Raw genomic sequence first — 14,691 nt, forward strand, 5'->3', positions numbered from 1 at the left:
CATCGGTTTTGGAGTTTTGTTGTTGTTCATCGTTTTTTTTTCCTGATTTGGTGTATTTCCGGTGACCACCAGCCACCACCAGAGGATACCCATCAAAGTTGACAATTGGAATCCGGCCATCACAACAAGAAGAAAGAAACAGGTTAGTGTTTTTTTATTTCTAATTTTTTTTTTGAAATTGAAATTGTATATATGTATAAGTTTATATGAAATTGGAATCCTTGTATGATTATGAGATTGTTTGTTTGGTGTGTGTTTGATTGTGTTGTTTGTTTGGTATGTGTATGATTGTATTGTTTGTTTAGTATATGTATGTATATTTGTTTAGGTTTATGTGAAATTGAAGTTGTATATATGTATAAAATGTTAATTTAGTTGGTTAATGTTGTATGAAATTAAAATTGTATTTAACATATTATATGGAATTGAAATTTGTTTAGGTAATATGAAATTGAAATTGTATGTATACAATGTTAATTTACTTGTTTAGGTTTATATGAAATCAAATATTTTGTATGATTGTGAAATATGTATGATTATGCTATTTATTTAGATTGGTATGAAATTTTATGTATAAAATGTAAAATATGTATGGTTGTGTTATTTGTTTAGTTGATTAGCTTAAGTGAATGAAGTGATAAAGTGTTTAGTTTTGAAGATAAAATGTTTGTCATTAAGAACAAACGTTATTGATATATAACAACATAAAACAAAATATACAAATATTTAAGCTAATAAAAGTACGTTTATTGAGAATAAAGTTTATTAAGTAAAAAATATTTAAATTACAAAGGTTATTAATAGCAACATATTTTTTTAGCTTGTTTATTAAAGTATTTTATTTTCATTTCTATTTGATAGTTATAACATAAAACAAAATAATAAAACTACGTTGCTATTAAAAATACGATGCTATAATAAAACAAAATAATATTAAAAGTACAATGTTGTAATTGAAAAAAAATAAAATGTATATATACTATAAATATGAAAGAGAAGTGAAAAATAGAATGATTTAAACAAACTAATAAAAGTACATGCTATAAATTGTGTTTAGAAGCCTACTCTTGTGAATACTCTATCAATTCTGTCCGATTTCTACTTCCAAGGTATATATTTCTTGATATACTTGTGAATACTCTATCCATTCTGTCCATTTTTTTCTCAAACAAAAAGTCATACAATTTAACTATGTATACAATGTAATTTTTAATAATGAAACACTAATGACGGTCGATAAGAGTTGGATTCGTGAAAACCCAACGTCCCCAAAATTCTTGGAAGGTCTTAAAATCTTTATGGAGATTCCTAGGAAACATGTTGACTCTGAAGACAAAGTGCGTTGTCCGTGCATAAAGTGTGTGAATATGTATCGACAGTTGTTGAGTACGGTTTATGCCCACATACATGATCGTGGGTTTCTAAAATCGTATACTATATGGATTCATCAAGGTGAGAAGCGTCATGTTTCTAATTTGGGGTACACTTTGACTCCAATAAACATTCCAACAACTAATGAGATGTTTGATGTAATTGATGATGTTATGACGGAACAAAATACAAGAAAATACATATGACGATTTAATTAACGATGACAATGACGATGGTGATACATACTCTTCGGATGAAGAAATAAATAATGAAAACTATGACAGTGATGATGATGTTGTACATGTATATTGTTCTAGTGATGAATCTGATTGACGATATGTTGTAGTTATTATATATCCTGATTGCTTATAATATTTGTTAAATTTTCAAATGTTGCTTATTTTTAAGTAGCTTTATTATATATTTTGAATGTTTATAATATTTGTTAAACAGATGGCAGAAGTCGCGAGGGGACATGGAGGAGACGGTGGGGATAGACCACCACGCAGGGTTGCACGCGGTGTACCATCAGGTTGCCAATCTTGTAAGTTACATGAAATTTTTAAGTATTTGATATATTAAAGTTTTAAATTTCTAAATTTCCAATTCTATATGTAAATCTAGCACAAGCGAAGAATGTGAATGTGAATAAGTGTGGCAAAGGGAGAAACTTAAATTTGTACAATGAGTATGAAAATAACAATCGTAAGCCTTTGGATTTGGGAATTGATATATCCGGGCGAACGTATCGATTTGTGGGGGACAACGGGCAAATGTTTGTCAGACTGATCTCAAATCTGGTGGGATCGTAGGTACCTTTGCATTATCATACTTGGCGTCGTGTTCCTATCAAGTACAAAGATAATTTATATCCCGAGCTAGAAGTAAGTATGCAATATATTTTATACGTATTGAATTTTACACTTATTAAATATTCTTTTACTAATCAAATATGTTTTTCCTTTTGCAGACTTATTTTGATCTAAATAGGTATCAGGGCATAGACTTGTGGGAACCCGTTCGAGTGGGTATCCGAGCAGATATGCAAAGAGCTCATCGAGAGCGCAAGTATCAGATAAAAAAACATTTTGATAGAGTTTGTGGATATCATAATGTGGAAAGAGCAAGAAGATGTCCACCGACTGATTGGACCGCCGAAGCTTGGAACAAAATGATTGATTTATTATTTTTGACCGATGAATACAAACGCGTGTCGGTCAAAAATAAAATTTGTAGGTCGAAACTTCCGCACACAAGTGCTCACGGATGTAGATCCTATGCTCAACGACATCATTTAGAGGTAATAAAATATATTAGTATTATGTAAAAGTGTTATTAACATTTGTATAAATATATTTATTGTTTTTTCACTTATTATAGGATAAAATGGGAATCAAGCCGCAACATATTGAGGTTTGGAGACAAATGCGCTACAAAGAAGGTTCGGGTTGGTGTACAAGTCGAGCACAAGAAGATTGAGTAAGTGATAAACGAAATGAATGTGTTGTTTAAATATATTATTATTATTATTATTATTATTATTATTATTATTATTATTATTAATTATAGTTTTTTTAAGGAATATTATTATTATTTTAATGTTTAAGTTTAGTTGTTTGTTTTAATTAACATATGTTTATTGTTTTATTTATTTTAGGAGAAAATTCAAGAGGAATATGAGAAAATGCAAAACGAGGTTGGGGAAGGCGGAGAAGTAGACGATGAAGAATGTTTAGAACGTGCCCTTGGGACGAGACGCGGGCATGCTCGCCGGGTGGGTAGGAGACCAACCGCCAAATTCGGTTTAATTCCAAATGAACGACCTTCCACTTCCAAATCGTCCTAATCTCAACCCCAATTTGATGCACAACAAATGCAAGAATACTTGCAACAATATAATGCATCATTGGACGCATGTATTCCGAACTTCCAACCACCACCATTTCCTAACTTTCTATTTAACTTTAACACACAAACAAGTACCTCTCAACAAGTTGCCGAAAGGATGGAAGAAGGAGAAGAAGGAGAAAAAGAAGGATATGATTATGATAATGATGGTTGATTTTATTATTATTATTTTTTTGTATTATGAACAATGTTAGTTAACTACTTATTGTAATATTAAACTTGAATTTGATGTTTTGGATTTGAACAATGGTACCTAGTTAATGTATTTCAATTGAAATATGTTGCAATATTTTTTGGATTTGTTAAAATTGCAGGAATGGTAATGTATTAAATCTATAAAACTAAAAAAAACAACCAGTAGCTATCCCGATGACATGTCGTCGCTATAAGTATATAATCGACTCCTGTGAAAAACCTATAGTGACGACTAGTCATCGTAATAGAATAAAGCTATTGCGACGACATGCGTCGCTAAAGGTTTGCCGACGACATTTAGTCGCTATAGGTAATTAATAAAACATTATTTTTTCCACCGAAAATATAATTGACGAAAGCTGTACCGATGCCAAATCGTCGCAATAGGGGTAGCTATGGCGACGACATCTATGCCGACGACAATATTGATCTATGCCGACACGCCTATGCCGACGACTCTATGCCGACGACATGTTGTCTGGATAGGGTCCGAATTTGTCGTCGTCATAGGGTGTTAATGTTGTAGTGTCATCAAACGTATGTAATTATACTAGTTGTGAGACCAATGTATTACATGAGTTAATTTAAAAGAAAAATTAAATATAAAAGTCAAGATATTTGAGAACTTTGAATTTATAATAAAATAAGAAAAATAATAAATTATTATAATTGAAATTTTTTTTATCTTTTAAATTTAAACAAATAATTTAAATAAACAAACAAAAGAAACTAATAAGCTTTATTTTGAGAATTTTGAAATTAAAATGTAAGTTCATTAATGAAATTGATATCCATTTATTGTTATTATTACATTAAAATATTATGTGAAAATTAATAAAATGAAAAAACTTATGAAATGACATGTGAAAAAAAGTTAATTCAAAATAACTATAAAATGACACTTGGCAAATTGAATGAGAGTGTGACATGTGGCAAAAAAAAACTTTTATTTTTTAGAGTAGATACAAAAACATAGAAATATGAATACATACAGAAACAAGTTTGCATTTATTCTATCACAAATTCTTAAAGAGGTCCTACCTACGGAAGATCATAGAAGGCTTCCATACTAAATCATAAAGGAAGTAGTAACATGTATACATACAATCTTCAACCCAGTCTAGCCACCTTCTACGCCACCAAGGATTGGTGTAAAGAATTGCAACAAATCCCAATAAGAACACAAAACATGTCAAACTAGAACTTCCATAGAAATATGTCATATCAATATCATACCATTTCTCATGGTCTTCTTGGGCTGATGGATTGGTCACCTGTGAATTTGTTGTGCATTTCTTCACCAATGGTGGTCCACAAAGAAGTGGATTACCTTCATAACTCTCCTCCATGAAGGTACCAAACTGTGACTTCATTTCTGGCAGTCTGCCTGAGAAATTGTTGTGAGAAACATTGAACATAGACAAAGAGGTAAGCTTAATGAGTTCTGATGGAACTGTGCCGGTCAAACCGTTTGAAGAAAGGTCCAAGCTCTCTATCTTTGCAAGATTTGAAAAGCTTACAGGAATTGGTCCATTCAGCTGATTGTGAGACAGGTTTAGAGCACGAAGTTGGGTTAGAAACCCGAGTTCTTCTGGAATTTCACCTATAAGACTGTTACGTGATAAATCCAATCCTGTCATGTAATCAAGGATGCCACCCTTGTAGCGGAGAAAGAGACTTTTTGTTGTATATTGTACTTCGTCTTGTATTCCTAAGGCTTCACCTCCAAGGAAGATTGAGCGCAACCCCCATATTATACTCTCATAATGGTAAGAGGAATCATACGAATACAATGATCTGCTTCTTTTTAAGAAAACAAGGTCACTTGGACCGGTAATATTATGTAGGCAGTTAGGTATTGAGCCAGAAAATGAGTTATCGGATAAGTCTATGAAACTCATATTACTTAATTGACACACCTGCCTCGGAATCAAACCGCTAAAGTTATTTTTTCTCAAAAGAAGAATCCTTAAATTGGATAGTTCGCCAAGAAATTTAGGAATCATGCCTGACAAGTCGTTGTTGCCGATGTCTAAAGTCAAAACATTAGTCAAATTACGAAAGAAATTGGGAATTGATCCAGTGAATCTGTTGGAGCCCAAATGAAGATGCTCCATATATTGCAAATTTGAGCAGGATGGGATGGGCCCAGAGAAAGAATTTTGTGAGATATCAAGAAATGAGAAAAAAGCTGCTCCGCAAGAAAACCTGCCTTCCAAACTATTATTTCTCACCACAAGTTCAGACAAGCTACTCATGTTGGTAAGCCAATCCGGGATCAAACCTGTAAAAAAGTTATTGCTTATATCCAGAAGAGTCAGAGATTCAAATTTTTGTTTGCTTTTAATTCCAATTTGCCCTGTGAAATGGTTGCTATCTAAATAAACCCATTGGAGATTATTCCAACTTAAATTTCCTGAGAGTATCTGGCCATGCAGCTTGTTGTTTGATAGTTTTAAGAAACCCAATTTGGAGGTGTTTGTAAACAATCCCTTTGGCACTTCACCAGATAACTCATTCTCAGATAAATCTAGTACCCATAATTTACTCAATTCACCAATTGAGGATGGGATAACACCACTTAAAGCATTCATAGACAAATTCAAAATACTTATGTTGGGAAAGAACTTTGGTATGTCATATGGAATAGTACCTATCATGTGATTTTGAGACACATCCAACCACTTCATATTAGCATTCATATGCAGCGGCATACCACCAAACAAGTTATCACGTAGAATAAGAACTTCCAGATTCGAATTGTTCCTAATTAACCAATTTGGTAATTGTCCCTCCAAGGAGTTGTGAGACATGTCTACTTGCCGTAAATTGTGTTGGTGAAGTAGAAACCCAGGAATAATACGTCCTTTAGGCATTTTCATATTACAATTAGATAGCTCAAGAATTTTCAACTGGAACATTGGAATCCAATCTATAGGCTCCTCTGTTTCCACCTCAAATATGTCATTGTCACTTCTGAATCGAACTACCTCAAGCTTTTTATGATTGGAGAATGAGCTGAAAGAGAATGAACCTTCAAAATTGTTATGACTAAAATCAATGTACTCAAGAGATGTGAGATTAGCAATGAGTGATGGTACACGTTTCCCTGTGAATCGATTTGAAGATATATCAAGTAACCTAAGAGATGATAGACTGTTGAAACATTGAGGCAGAATTCCATCGAGCATGTTGTGACTAAGATCTAATTCATGGAGGTTGTTCAACTCACAGAAACCTGCCAAAAGATAAAAAATGTGGTTCACCTTACAAGAAATAAAATGACTTCATTTGCTGGTTATTCGGAAAGGTAATGTTACAATCTTACTACAAGGACATTGCATTTATATATTTCTTTTAACAATCCCAACACTTAATTGTGCATATTTTAGATAACTTACCATGCTCAGGTAATGAGCCGTTGAGTTCATTGTTAGAGAATGAGAGAGCTCTTAATGAAGATAATGCCTGTATTGATGAAGGGATGCTCCCAACAAAACTGTTGTGACTCAAATCTAAGACCTCCAAACGGTGGAAAGATGCAAAACCTGGATGCCAACAAGAGAGGGTTACATACATAGGTTACTAAACAAAAGCCCTAAAAAAGTATTTGTTACAATTTATGTATTATCGATGGTTGAAGCTTGATAAGTTGTGGGGACTTTCATCTATGTGATGATCAGTTGGTAAGTACTTGGCGATTTTTCTTAAACCAATAATAATGTTGTAAATTAAGAAATGAAGAAAAAATGCTACCTTCCACTGGTAGTGTACCGCTGAAACCATTAAATCTCAAGAGGAGAACTTCCAAATCAAACAAATCATGAAATTCTGTATTAAATAGAGAGATGTGTAGAAAAATTATTAAAAAAAATAGTAAAAAATGGAAACAAATAAAAATAATGAAGTTGGAATTTAATGTTTTAGTTTGTTTAATGAAAACTCGTTTTGAAATGAACATGCCTTGGACAGGAAAGGAACTTCCCAGTGAAGGAGAATTTGAAAGATGAAGAATCTTGAGGGACGGGAGGGCAGTTAGGCATGATATGATGCTCTTGTTGAATTTGTTGCCTGAAAGATCTATACTCTCCAGCCTCTTCAATCTCGATAAGCTCTTACAAGCTGTAAAAGGAAGGTAATTTTTAAAGACACCATCTGCAAAGTTTGTAACTACGGAAGAATTTACGATTCATTCATGAACTTTGTCTTTATCACTATTCAAAAGTTACCATGGCTAGGTGAAGCTAAATCTTCATTTACCTTGGATATTTGGTGTCTCATTGAGCTCAGTATTCTTTAGTTCCAGCTCCTCGAGGTTAGTCAGATGTGATAATTCTGGCATATGAAAGAAAAACATATCACATATTATGCATGATATTTTTAGATGTACATTTTGAAGCTACTTTTGGAACATATTTTTATTAGTCTTTATCTATCAATATACCGAGGTAGCCTTATTTAGAGTCTAATATTGGTCCAACACAAAATGGAAATTTGTTACACTTCTTGGTAATGTTGAGGATATTTTAGTTCTTTCGGTTGTGGCCATTCAATGGCATAAGTGGAGATAGTGAGGTGATAGGGCAATAAGGTCTTTTAGCCGGTTAGGTTAGATCGGTGTTGTTAGCCTTTAAATAGGAGATGTTTGGGTTGGTTAGCATCTTGGAACAAAATCACTAGAGTAAAAGCTCAGTCCCGAATACCCGTTAGTTGTAGTAATCATTCGATTTCCAGTTCAATCTTTCATTTCTAAATACCAGTATACACGTATACAATCGAATGGCATCAGAGAGTGTTCAATCCACCATCTTGAATCAATTTCGGAAATCAGTAAACAGAACATCGAGAATCGATGAGATGGATGATAGATAATAACTTGTTTTATTATAATGAGGATTTAACCTCATATAAATAGGAATCCAAAATGGGATTTTGGCCTAACATAAACCTTAATAGGTATTAGCCTAACCCGAATCGCTAACATCCACCGCGGTTTGAATGGGAGGATACGATTAAACTGGAGAAATAAACAAAGAACAAAACCTAAAAAACATAGATGAAGATAGCGGCATCGGAGGCTCTGATGAAGACGGCTAACAATGACCGTTAGTTGAGAAGAAACGACGAACAGAGGTGGTTCCGTTGTAGAAGAAGAGGGGAGCGGCGACGAAGACGATCATGGAGTCGGTGGCAGAGGAGTCCAAGAAAGGAAAGGAGAAAGAAAGAGGGATTGACCTGTAGCGGACAGAGCCAATTCCGGCGAGAGAGAGAGAGAGAGAGAGAGAGAGAGAGAGAGAGAGAGAGAGAGAGAGAGAGAGAGAGAGAGAGAGAGAGAGCAGTGGCATCGGAATAGGTTGACTTGACAAAGGAATTTGGAGAAGAAAAGGTCGGCCGAGGAGGAAGTATAAGCAGACGAAGTAGTAGAAGAAGTAGATAATGAGCTCTGGTGTCGGTGGCTATATTATCATTTAAGAGGAGAAAGAAGAAAGGGAACATTATTGAGCACAATGAAGCCACCTTTGACAAATATTAGAGAAGGTTGTCAAAGATAGAGGGTGGTAGTTGTGGGTTGTGGTCAAAAGTAGGATTTTAACTTAGAGCTTTGATACCATGATAGATAATAACATGTTATTATAATGAGAATTTAACGTCATATAAATAGAAATACAAAATGGCTTTTCTACTAACCTAAACCTTAATGGGTATTAGCCTAACCCTAATCACTAACAAGGGAGGAAATCATTAGTTCAAAATGACATGGGAACTGTTTGATTGGAGATTGGGGCGTTATAAGAAGATTTTCAAAAAGTTATGAATCAATTGGATGTTATGGTCAGCAGATTAAACAAATCTCTATGAAATTAAATAGTCCCACAAAAATAGAAGAATAAAGAAGATGAATCAAAAGATAAATCAGTGTTCAAAGATGACATGGTTGAGCGAGATAATAACTGTTTCTATGTGATCAAGAGCAATGAGGGTGAAAAAGATGGGAAAGGTTTTGATTTAGAGGATGGGGGAGCAAATCTGGTGTCAAGAAAGGTATGGATACTAAATAAGTTTTGGAAGGATTTTATTTTATTTTATTAATATATTATCTTGCAGTTTCTTTTTCTTAAAATTGTTGGTCTTATGTGGCCAATATTCTATTTCCAATTTTATATGTTCACTAGACTATAAGTATTTCGTGAAGCATATGTTTGAAAGGGGAGATTTTTTTTTTGATAAACGTAATGTTTGTTTAGGCAGAGTTGCTCTGATACCAAATATGATGCAACTAAATAAACAACACATACTTTCCAACTTATTGACCATAGATGCATGCCATATTTGACTTGGTAGGCCATGGCAATTTGATCGTAAGACTAAGCATGCTGGGTTTAATAATACATATACTTTCCAGAAGGATGGAGTCTCCATCATCCTTGGACCTTCTCATCTTAATTAGAAAGGAAACAAAAAAATCATTTCTTGTCTCGTTCAGAATTTATAATTTATAGCTGAAATACCAGAAGCGGCTGATGTATTTGCCTTGGTTGTGGTAGAGTCAAATCAGGAAGAACACTATGTCCCACCACAAGTGATACCTATACTTGAAGAGTTTATTGACGTGGCTCCTGAAGAATTACCACCCGGCCTACCTCCGATGAGGAACATTCAACACTGCATCAATTTTGTACAAGGTGCTACACTACCCCCATCAAGCAGAGTCTATTAATATATTATCTTAGCTGTTTCTTTTTTTTTTTCTTTTTTTTTTAAATCGTTGGTCTTTATGTGGCCAATATTCTATTGCCAATTTTTATGTTTACTAGACTATAAGTATTTCTTGAAGCCTACGTTTGAAAGGGGAGATTTTTTTTTTGATAAAAGTAATATTTGTTTGAGCAGAGTTGCTCTGTATCAAAATTGCATCCTTGAATCGTCTTTTCTTTCCTGTTTGGAATGTGTTGTTAATTGTAGTTGCATCAAAATCAATTAGGAAAAAGAAAAACGAAAAAGATGCATTTATAACCTTAAAAAGAAGAAACGAAAAAGACACAAACGTACCATTGGTAGGGAAGTTTCCATTCAAGCTAGTGTAGCTAAGATCCAAGACTTTGAGTGAAGTGAGTGTCTTTAATGATGGAAGGATGTCGTTATCGATATCACGATTCCCACTAAGGTCTAGTACCTCCAACTTCTTCAAACTTGACAACCTTTCAAGTTCTGGAAAAAAGAAAAGCTTTTAACAAGTTGTGGCATAAATTGCAGGATCTCAAGTAGACATAAAGTCTTGTGTTTGTTCATTTATATATGGAAAAAAATTATCCAACTACTAAGTTATCTAAAAAGCGTCTTTTACTGCATAAATCAGTTGGATGTTATGTCCATGAATTTGAAAAGAATCAATCTACTCAAATTCCTTGCTCAAAAATATTATGTTGGAACTAGGTGAAAGAAATACTAAAGCAATTAATCATGTTGCACCTGTCTTCATAATCTCTTCATCAAGATAATCATATGACAAATTTAGACTTGTCAACTCTTTAAAATGAAGAAACAAGGAAACATTCAGTGGCCACAACTTGCTCCCAAACTCCATGTTATCGCCTATCATCCCTCTCAAATAGTAAAAAGAGAGGTCTGTCACATGCCCGGTGGTTGCGTTGCAATTTACCCTCTCCCACTCACAACAGTCACCGCCACCATCCCCAAGGGTACTACTGCCATAATCAACCCAGGTGGGGAGAAAATTGTCCATTTTGGAATTGTATAACTTGATAAAGGAATCTTTGATTTCCAGTAGTGCCTTTCTCTCCTCTTCTATACAATCCCCTTGTATTTTCCAGACCACCATATGCGTATGTATCATCAACAACCAATATAACCATGGTTTGCGCTTACTCAAACACCAACACTCCATTTTAGTAAGCTAATGAAGGCTTTTTTGAAACACTCACAATATTAAATTTAAACTTCCGGTTTGAATTACTTTGCTTGGTATATGAACAGATATGAAATGATCAGGCAAGTAAAACATGTGATATGTTGAAACAAATATTTAATTGCATAATTCTCTCGTCAGGTCAATGGTTAAGTTTCAAACGTAAGTGATCAAGTGAATGGTCAAAGCTTCCACACATTTCTATATTCAATTCACCCACTCCTTCCAGCATATCCCTTTGAAATTATGATAATTGCTACACTCACAAAAGCTTATGACAAGACATTTGTTGACTTTTGTACAAACTTCCAGGTTTTCATTTGCATAGAATATATTTTCCCTATTGACTATTTTTTTTCAGTTAATTGCACAATCATAACAATTGCCTAATTTTCATTCAAATTTACATTTTTTTAACTGCAACAATTTCATGGAGACAGACTACTCTCGCAAGAAGGAGAGCAGGCAAACACGGAATTCCTACTAGATATCCACTTGAACGAATTGGAAAGCATACTTTTGAAGTGGTCCCCAGCTTTGGGTTCAGGAATGCTAAATACACACTTATTCCTAAGAGTCCAAATGGCCCAACAATTTCACAAAGATAATGACCTGTGTAACTAATATAATTTTCTATCTACGCACAGAATTCAAAAAAGTAACCAGTACAAAAAAAATTTATACATTTCGCTTTTGTGTTAATTCTCATACTTCATTTCAAGTTTATTTTCTAAAAAATGTCACCTACAGTTTGATCTCTTACATTGGTACCCAACAATATTTACAAGTTAAAGGCCTATTCATAGGTAAACTGATTTAAACCATAAATCTAATAGGTACTGATATTTTTTTTTTGAAGAATATACAAAAGCAAGTGGCTTAGACTATTTACTTTTAATGGGTGATAATATTTTACTTAAACTACCCTTCATCTAAACAGAATCACCTAAATATACTTCTTAGCATTATCCCCTGTACCACCTGTGTTTGATGCAGAAACTATTACCTGTCTAATAGGTAATGATTACCAAATACATGTCTGTGTAAAAACTGCTCATCAGCCCTTTTTCTTCGTCTAAGAACACTTTTAATTTTTTGAGAAATTTAATCAAACAGTTGGTGTGCAACATGAAACTCCAACCATTCTACATACCGAAACAAATCCAAAACATAGGCAACTCAAATGAGCAAAAACAAGTTGGACTTGCCTTTAATCACCAGAGTTGAATTTTGATGAAGCCATAGAACCAGTTATGCTTTGATTAAGTGTGGAATGTGGAGGATATCCACATGGCAAATTAGTTTTTCTCTCTCATCTTGCTTCCATTCCATTCGTTTCACAACACATGGAAACCTATCTTTCCCAACCTATTCAATTTTCTTTTTAAAAATAAATACAAAGTAATAAACATAAATATTGAAAACATAGAAACTAATTCACAAACTAATTAAAAAAATACAAAACTATTTTGGTACATGTATTTTTTTAAATAAATACAAACTAATGAAAGTCATATTTTCTCCTCACGTCTTCTTACCCAATACACAACGCCCCCTTAATGAAAGATTAAGAATCAGCAGTCAAAAGTGCTGATCAATCAAAAAGAAGGAAAAAGAAGTTCAAACACTGCCAAAATGGTGGGAGGACTTGAAATTTGGTGTTGCTTTCATCTTTTACACCTTAAACACCAACCAACATACGATTTCAGGTTGACAGAACTTTGATGCAACAGAAAACAGAAAAGAGTCCTGAAATTGAAATATTCTTCGTTATTCAAAGACCATCAGGGTTTTAGTTTTAGTGATTTATCTGAAAAAAAGTCCCAGTAATCGTGAACCATTTCTATTTCAGATTAACAGAATTTTATGCTTGCCAAAACACTTTCCAAAATATTCTTCCTAATGTTTCTTTTCCACGGATTAGGAAACTCACACCTACAACCGTATCTTTTCTCCCCAGGGCTAGATGAAGTGTCTGATACAGCTGTGTGTCTTGTCCCCTAAATTGATGTGCTATTATTTATACACGGCTTGGGGTTTTCCAGATATCTGGTCGTGTATATAATGATCATCAGCCACTATTCTTGATCAAAACACACAATTTAGTTCTTTGAGGACTTTAATCAAACGCTTGGTCTGCCACAATGAAAACTTCACCTCTATACAGAAGCAGTTCGTAGAGGGATTCCATACACACAAACAACTATAAAACGTAGGCAATTTAAAGGAGAATTTTTTTTTTTTTTTGACTTGTCTTTAATCGCCCAATTGAATTTTGAAGAAGCCATAGAAATCGCACGCTGTACTTGAGTTTCTGCAGTCTTCTTAATCGATAATCACTTTGTGAAATAGAAATCGAATCTGTCACCCGACTGTTTCCTTCACCCACTTTAGAAGGCCAGCCAAGAACCTCACCGTTGAATCATTGTTTGATTGAAATCCCCTCTCAAATGGCTCTATACCATGTTGTTGGACTTGGGGAAACGACTGTAGAAGAATTAACATGAGAGAGAGAGAGAGAGAGAGAGAGAGAGAGAGAACAACGGACTTGAGTTGGTTGCACAAGTTGACTCCACTCGTGCTGTGAAAGCAGCTGTTGAGAAAGGTGATGTATACATCTTGGAACCATTACCTCCTGCAGGTTCTCGAATTTAAGTGGGTGTATGAAAAGGGTTTACATGTCACCAATATCTCTAATGCATCAAAAACCATGTTTATGAATTTGAAAAAACTTAATTAATTGGGACGAATCAACATTAGAAACATTAATTAAAGATTCTACAAAAACCATTAATTCTACTAGAAATTGTAAGCAGTTTCAAGGTTAGTGGTCACGTAAGAAATTAAAGGATGGCTGATTCCCGGAATCCCAATTTCCCAACGTTTAGGGGCTGAACATGCAGCAATGTTGGGTCAATCTTGTTCGAAATGAGAGGCGAAAAACACTTACAAACAAGTGCTTATATACTTCTCAAACAGGTGAAGAAATAATTCAGTTAAAACAAACACTTTAGCTTTTAAGCTCGGGAAAGATTCCCCTGCAAAGTGCAATGGCACAGGGAGAGTCTTGGAATCATTCGTTCCTCCAGTTAAATCGATGAGTTGGTTGCACAAGTTAACTCCACCTATGCTGTTTACTTGTTCCTGATCCTGTGTTCTTGGTTGTCTAATTTGTCAATAGTTTTTGTAGAGCTTAATTATGTGCTTAAGTGAAGTTGCAGGCAGACTTATTGGGTAACCCGGTGGTGAGACCGGCAGACAACAACACTAGGTACAGTACAAACCAGCTG

General features: G+C 34.2%; 1 protein-coding gene across 1 annotated transcript; it reads right to left on the reverse strand.

Moving 5' to 3' along the window:
• Nucleotides 1–4,418: 4,418 nt before the first annotated feature.
• Nucleotides 4,419–11,449, reverse strand: LOC145054035 (receptor-like protein 8). Its single transcript, XM_079002172.1, has 6 exons — nt 10,945–11,449; nt 10,315–10,683; nt 7,735–7,809; nt 7,231–7,596; nt 6,876–7,022; nt 4,419–6,712 (listed from the first exon to the last, which is right to left on the reverse strand). Exons 1-6 carry the CDS (start codon nt 11,378–11,380, stop codon nt 4,512–4,514), a joined length of 3,594 nt encoding a protein of 1,197 aa, XP_078858298.1. The 5' UTR covers nt 11,381–11,449; the 3' UTR covers nt 4,419–4,511.
• Between the last annotated feature and the right edge of the window lie 3,242 nt (nt 11,450–14,691).

The sequence above is a fragment of the Lactuca serriola genome, chromosome 1 (genome assembly GCF_051521515.1).
Source record: "Lactuca serriola cultivar US96UC23 chromosome 1, Lser_US96UC23_V15, whole genome shotgun sequence".
NCBI classification, from domain to species: Eukaryota; Viridiplantae; Streptophyta; class Magnoliopsida; order Asterales; family Asteraceae; genus Lactuca; species Lactuca serriola.